This window comes from Charadrius vociferus, unplaced genomic scaffold (assembly GCF_000708025.1).
Source record: "Charadrius vociferus isolate BGI_N301 unplaced genomic scaffold, ASM70802v2 scaffold361, whole genome shotgun sequence".
NCBI lineage: Eukaryota > Metazoa > Chordata > Aves > Charadriiformes > Charadriidae > Charadrius > Charadrius vociferus.
In genome coordinates this window covers 40,613-48,026 of record NW_009646657.1, presented here as the reverse complement: position 1 = coordinate 48,026, position 7,414 = coordinate 40,613, and the positions used below count along the sequence as shown (strand labels likewise).

Below are 7,414 nucleotides of genomic sequence, written 5' to 3'. Positions count from 1 at the left end.
TGCTGACAGCTATATGGGGTGTTAAACTACTTCCAGCATCACTTGATGCTCCCATCGCATCCGAGCATGGCAGCTATTTGGTACATGTACCACAGGAGCTGGGAAAAGCAATTGCAAAAGAGCTTTAGCGCTCTCTGAGCAGGAGCAAGGGCAGGCTGCAGTGGTAGCTGCTGCTGGTGCCTCACACCTTTCCTCCCAAGTATTGGTGGGACCAGCTGGTTTATTGGCAGCCAAATGCCACCTTCTGTCCTTGAGGTGCTTGCAAGAAGCTTCATGGCTTTGTTATATTCTCCCTTGTCTCCTGGATAGGCCTGCCTTGTCATCTTACACTTTATTCACCCTAAAATATCCCCGGGATTTGTTCTCTTGGGGAGCACAGTACAAAATGTACAGGCAAATCTTTTTGTTAAACTGAGTGATGGATTTCCTCATCCGTATTTATTGTGTATTGATCACTATTAGGTGCCTGCAATCTCAAGTGTCTACAATTCTATCCGTGTGTGTTTTTCCATGTTGTTTTTCTCCCACTGTGAGCTGTGGCTTGCCTTAATTTGATTGAATAAACCTGCGATGTTGCTGAACTGTAATGAGATATCATCGACTGGACTATCCAGACTGTACGCTTCAAAATGGCATGTTCCTTTTCCTGGAAGAGAGTGGGGTTTGCTGCAATGCCTTTTGAATAGGGCAGGCTTTTACTGCTGTTGATCAGCTGTCCTTCTCGGAGTCAGAGCATGCATGAGCTGATCTGTTCAGCATTGCAAAGAAATGCTGGGTGCAGTGACTCCTCCAGGAAGAACAGAGCTGCTGCCATGCCCCTAGAGTCAGCGGGCTGTGCATGGTGTGGGACCAAGGGCTGGCTCTTTCTGTTTGCAAGGATGGGTGTGAGGCATTGACCCTGTGTCCACATCGGGACTGGAGACCTGCGTGGTTGCTATTGCTAAATGATAAGAGAGATTTCCAGCTGGTGAGCTCACTAAACATGTCCCTTTGTGCTGCTGGTTGCAAGTACTTGCTGATAAATGCAGGACCTTGTGGTTATTCTACTGATGCCTGTCTGATCCCTGGCTTTAACTGCCTTTACTTGTAGGCTGTTAAGGGTTGGGAGGTGGGGGGGTTTGGGGGAGTTGAGGATATTAATTGTTAAAGATCTGGGAGAAGAAAAAAGGGGGGTGAGGGGGAAAGTAGTTGAGGGTATTGGGTGGGTGAAAAATATCCTGTTAAAATCAACTTTTTTGATGGGTGAAGCAAAGGGCTGGCTGTACATCACAGCTTCCCCTGGCAGTGCATTGTCCAGCTTTGCAGCCAGGCCCACATTTCGGACATTTGTGGTGGTGACTTGTGTGTGTTACTGCAGCACTGAAGTCCCTTCCCTTTGCTTCGTGCAGTTGCTCTAAAGAATCATGGTCCCAAAGAGGTGGAGAGGGATGGAGACTGCGGAAAAGGACCAGCTCTGGGCTCGGCAGTGGTACCGGAGGGCGATCTGCTCCTACAGGTTAGTGCTCCTCGCTGGCTACCTCTCTGGCAGATGCCTTTGAGGGATTTTCCTCTTGTCCCCTTTCCAGCTCCTTTGAATTTTACACAAAGAGCAAGCTGTTGTGTTATTGATTGCAGGCTGATTTGGTGAAGCAGTGATTTTTGTGTAGTGTTGCTCATAGTGCTTCTGACTGAGCAGAAGTTTAAGACCTCTTCAGGTCTCTGGGGCAGAAACTGTGTTGCTTCTCCTCTCCTTTTCCCGTACTTCCTGGAGAAAATTGCCACCTGTAAATCATTTGGGTGTCAGAACCTGCTCCATATTGGTGGAAGCAGTGCTAAACTTCTGACCTCGGAAATTCAGCTCTTCTGCTTCTCTGCCCTTGTGTGTAAAATGGGCCATAGGAGTGACATAGGCACCAAGCAGAGCAAGACGTTTTGAGTGTGGTTTTCAACATGGGCACACTGGTCCTCACTTGGGGATGTTGTCCAAAAACTGGTGAAAACAGAAAAGAAAATGTCATGGAAGTCTTCCTTGGTTTCCAGGCAAGTCTTCCTTGGTTTCTTCCTTGGTTACCAAGTCTTCCTTGGTATCCAGTGATATATGACACCAAGTACATAGGTGCAGATGGGTCATATGCTCAGCCCATATACACAGGGTACGTGAATGTATCCTGGGAGCTCTGCAGGGGGTGTATAGTTGCTCCTTTGGTGATGCTGGAGGCAACGCTGGTGACGCTGCAGCATGGCTGGGCTGAGCCTGCTGCTTCCATGGTTTATTCAGAGATGCTGGGAGATGACCTCCTGTCTCCAAACTGCACATGGTGAATAGGAAGAGGTTAGGCTCCAGCAGCACAAGGTCCTATGAGGACATGGGTCTCCCCTTCCTTCCCCAGCTGGCACCCGAGCATGGGCTGCAGCACTGTCCCCTGCCTGGGGGAAGCTGTCATCCAGTGTGGGGCAAGTACACTGGTCAGCCCCAGCTCCTTTTCAAAAGCTCACTCAACTCTTAGCAGTAGGTATAATTAGTGTTCTGCTTGAGTGCTGGGGAGCCAGGATCTCAGTGTCTAGTGAGACAAAGACTAAAGCCAAGGTGGTTAATAACCAAAAAACTGAGGGACTTCTGCTGTGGATATAACAAAACCGTGCTCAGCAGGGCTTGCCAGAGATTGATGTCCTGCTCATCAATTTGATGCCATCCTTACAGAGGTACCAAGCTGGGTGTTAAAAGCTCTGAGTTTGTTTGGCTCTTCCAGGGGCCTGTCTGTATGATCCTGGGCACAGTAGAGGCTCAGAACCTGCCTCCGTGCCATGAGGAAATGCTCCTATGTGTTTAAAAACTACTTCCACCTGGTCTGTCAACTTCAATGTTCAAATTTCCTTTGTCTCGTCTCTTGGTCCACCCTGATTCTTCCCTTCCCCTCTTTTAATTTTCCAGCCTTACTTTTTTGGCCTGTTCTTTTCCACCAAGACTCTCTCCAGCGGCGATCTCGGCAGAGGAAGGTATCTTAAACTGGGTTTAAGCTTGAAAATCCCTCTAAAGGGGCCAAGCCTTAGCAAGGCTGAGAACTGGGTGGACCACCTCTGCCCAGGTACACCATGATGCAGGTACATGTCGCTGGCTGTAAGGTATTAAATCAGCGTGCTGGTCGGTGCAGTTGGGGAAGCACAAAGCACTATAAGATGTTGCCTGCTGCTGCTATGGCGAAGCAATGCTTCTGAAGCTGCTCAAAGGGTTACAATGCATTTGGCAGTACTAATTAACCTCTGTGGCAGATTCCCACACACTGAGATCAACCCCAGTAAATAGAGAGGGCATTTGTGCCCAGAATAAAGGGAAGGAGAGGGGGGAGAAACACCGACCTGGACAATGAAACAGGAGTTGGCAGCAACAATAGCTGGACTTGGCTGAGATTGCATGCTAAACCCTAATTAATCCTGATGTCTATACATTACAAAGTGGGGGAAGCAGGCCAGGGCTGGCTACTGTGTCTTCCCAGCCTGCAGCCAGGTTAGTGGTACAGGATGGTTTTGGTCTTGGACAGCTATAGGGCTCCTGGGGTCCACACTGCAGGAGGACCCCTGTCTTCTAGAGGGCTCCTGCTTCAAGCTGTCAGGAGTGTCCCTACAGGGACCTGTTGCCCTTAGGGAGGGATGGCCAGATGATGTTGTCATAGCTCTGAAAACTGTTCAGCTTCTGGAGAGTGAAACCAGTTATTTTATTGGGTTTTCATGGCCTTTGCTCTTAGGCAGCACAGTGGGCTTGAAGGTGGTTACTGGAAGTCTATAGGGATCTATTCAGATCTGGGGAAACTGATTCACACGATGTTTACTATTTGGGGTCAGGGGGAGACTCCTGTGTTCCTGCTCCCAGGTGATGACATGGTCTGCAAAGCACAGGGCTCTGTGCCACCAGGGCTTGCCCGCTGTGGTTGGCAAAAGTTGGTGCAGTGCCTGCAGCACTTAGGAGCACTTAAGGGTGCTCCCCTGGATCCTACCAGTGCCTGCATTAGCAATGCTTTCACACGCATCAGCTCCTGCCTGATGCCAGAGAGCAGAGGGACAGCAGCTGCACTCACAAACTGGTAAGGAAGCTCCTCTGCATCTTCTGATCTTCATGGATCTCTAGATGCAAAGGACACTGTCAGCTAGCACCCTGGTCCTTTCTCCCATGTCCTGTCCTGCTAGCCCTCATGCTGCTGGCTCAGAGAAAACACCAACCACCTCCTAAATTTGTTAAGCTCTTAGGAATAAGCCCCTTTGAGGAAGATGGAGGCTCCAATCAACTCAGCCCATTCCTAGCTGGCAAAACAATGCTCCCTTGGATGTTGACTTTGCAGTCCTGGAGCTTGAGGAGAGGATGGAAGGGCCAGTGAACTGTAAAATATGTAAGTTGTGTAGCATTAAAAATACATTGGAAACTTCAGATTGATGGCTGTATTTGCTATTTTCTGTGAGGAGGACTTCGTACTTTGAGCTTGCATGGGCAAAACAGCTTGAGTGTTTATTTTGTGAAAAGGGCATGGCGTTCAGCCTGTTTGGGTGGAGGGTGTGCACAAACGAGCATGTGCTCCAGGATAGAGAGTTTGCATTGTGTAAACCTGTACACCATGCGGAGAGCGATCTCTAGAGGAAGAGGAGTGTGGCTGGGAGTGTCTTGTGGGTAACGTGTGCATCCCAGGCATCGGTGGCTGCAGACACCCCTTTACCCTGCAGGCACCGATGCTTGGTCCTTTTTCTGCCATGTGGTGCTTTAGAAGGATGGTACTGTGCAGGCTGGATGAGTGTCTTGCAGCAGGTTATCACTGGGTGTGTGTTTGGGGTGAATCATTTGTTTGCTGAAAGTAAAAGGTACTCTGAGGTCAACCAGTAATTCTGTGGTTTTCCCCCAAATCCAGGGACCAGACTCAGCCTGTCCTCCCTCCTGCTTTGGAAGAAAATGGCTTTTCAGAAATCAGACTTTTTTGCTATGGTTTCAAAAAGCAAACTCTTATGCTTTGCTTTCACTTTTTCCATTTTCACTGGTTAAGGCTCTTTGCGGCATTGGGTTGGCCACCTTGACCTCAGGGCAAGCAATGGTGGGATGACAGAGCAGACAGTCGAGACAACAGCTCTAGGCTGGTCCCTTGTTCCTTGCCCACGGGCAGCCCTTGTGGCATGCCACAGTCTTTCTTCGGGCCTCTCCTCTGGCACCTGGGGAGGACAGGTGGGACATGAACAAGGCCAGGAGCTGGCCAGGTTTCTCCCAAACCTGCAAGAGTATCCCCATGTACATGGGCCAAGCAGCACCAGGGAAAGCCCAGAGAGCATTGGCAGCACTCAGTGATCTGCGGTGAGTTTGCTCCCCACTGAATGTTCCCCAGCTTTTCCAGCCCCACATTGTCCCAGGCCACACACAGCTGCCAGGACTCTCCTGGGCTGCAGAGAGGATGGGAACCGCACAAGCGGAGCCACCCAGATAGACACAGGTCAACATTAAATGCAGCCAAAATGAAATGCTGTTTTGATTCAAGGTTGTCAGAAAGGCTTGTTTCTGCCAGAATACCAGAATGGACCACTCCCTGATGGTGTCCAGTTTCGTTCTGCAAGCCGTTCTGAGATTTTTATTTGGTCTTTGTGTAGGATGGGTATAAATGTCCAAATCTGAGTCTGAACAACTGTTCTTGGGATGGAAGCAAAGTTTTCCATCGGTTTGGATTAGGGTGCACCTGGGCTGCTGTACGGAGGAGCTATCTTACCTCAGAGAAACCCAACATAAGGTACTGTCTTTTTTCTTGGTAAGCACAGCTCTGCCAGCATTGACCCAATTTTTCTCCATCCACACTTCAATGGAGTTTGCCCAAGTGAGGCAGAGTGGAGGATAATCTGAGAATAAGCTGCAGGCCTTGACCTCTGCTAGGTAGAGCAGACTCATTAGGTCTGTGAAAACCTGTGTTTTGGCTGCATGTGCTTTGACACTGTGGCAAGGTACATGCATAGAGGCAATTGCCAGAATGGAGGTCTCTGCTGCTGTCCCCATCCTGCAGGAAGAACATGAAACCAAGAAGCTGCCTGAACAGTGCATTGGTAGATTTGGTGAGAGCCAGGGCCGTACCCAGTGTTGCAACAGCGAGATGCCATTGGGAAGAGCTTCCTTTCCTTACAGGTTTCCCTGCGCTTTGTCTCCACTCCTATACCTTTCTCTTGGTGGGACAGTGGCTCAGCTGCCTGCTAGCTGTGTCCAGCCAGGACTTGGGTGACCAGTGTCTGAGCACAATGAAACTTGCCATCCAGCTAGAAAAGGGTAATGTGAGAGTGGCATGTACATGCCGATCTCCTCTCTCCCCTAGGCACTCAACGGCTTTGTGCTGGTAGTGACATCGGAAGGACTGATATTTTACTCCTCGCATACGATTCAAGACTATCTGGGATTTCATCAGGTTGGTGGGACTCCTCTGACTCATTGTGGTGGGTTTGCAGAGTGGATTTTAGCTTGGTGGTGGTGAATAGCCGCAAGTTCCCTGCAAGGAGGAAGCTCTGCAAGGGATCACAAGGTCTCGGGGGACTGCACAGGGTTTCTTCTTGGTCTTGTGAATTTGGACCCCATGTTGCCAGATATGGTTGTGGGGAGGTGTCAAAGCAACTTTGCTAGCCCACAGATGCTTTCCATCAGCTATGTTGACAGGCTATGAGGTTCATGGCCTCATTGTGTAATCCCATGGTCAGAAGTCTGTGGTTCTCTGCCCAGTGTGCCTCTGGCCACCTACTCCTCCAGGTGACCCCTCGCAAATTCCATAAGGCTCCAATGCTTTGTGGTTATTTGAGCACCCAGGTAACCTGGAAGGCACTAGGTCAGATTTACAGGGAAGTGGGACTTACCTACAGTCCTTTAGTTACTGTGTTTGGTGTTGCTCCCACACAGCTGGCTTTCCCCACCATCTGGGGTAGATGAGGACTGTCCACCTGGGAAGAGGGAGCAAGTCCCAGAGCATGTGCCTTGTTTTCTCAGTAACAGTGTAGGGCTGGAGTGGCTTTGCTGCAGTTTTGTGCCAAAACCCATGTTTTCATCTCATCCTGTAAGTCAGCACTAGGATTTTGAAGGACACTGTTATGGGGACAAGCTTGTCAGGGGAGCGGTATTGCTGATGCTAGGGGCTCTTTAAGATGGGGCAGTGGGGAGATCTGGCCCAACATGGGCAAAGGGTCCTGAGAGCCAGATGTGCTCTCTGTTCCCACCAGCATCAGCTCTGATGGAAGGTGTCAAACTTCAGCCAGGGACCTAGTTGAGCACCGGGGAAATTGGGTGACATATGGCCAACTGGGGCTGTGACAGGTTGTTTCTGGGTGGGATGTGAAAACTGGTGCCTTGGGGGCAGGCCACAGAGCTCACATGTTGCTTTTTTCTTCTAGACAGATGTCATGCACCAGAGCATCTTTGAGCTGATCCACACTGAAGATCAGC

General features: G+C 49.8%; 1 protein-coding gene across 1 annotated transcript in view; it reads left to right on the top strand.

Moving 5' to 3' along the window:
- Positions 1-7,414, top strand: part of LOC104290039 (aryl hydrocarbon receptor-like) — a gene marked incomplete at its 3' end in the record, with an annotated part of 45,414 nt that overhangs the window by 509 nt on the left and 37,491 nt on the right. Inside the window, exons 2-4 of the mRNA XM_009889090.1 lie at positions 1,389-1,495; positions 6,303-6,392; positions 7,363-7,414. The exon at positions 7,363-7,414 is cut by the window's right edge and continues 1 nt beyond it. Of these exons, the coding sequence (XP_009887392.1) occupies positions 1,389-1,495; positions 6,303-6,392; positions 7,363-7,414 (249 nt within the window). The remainder of the gene's footprint in view (positions 1-1,388; positions 1,496-6,302; positions 6,393-7,362) is intronic.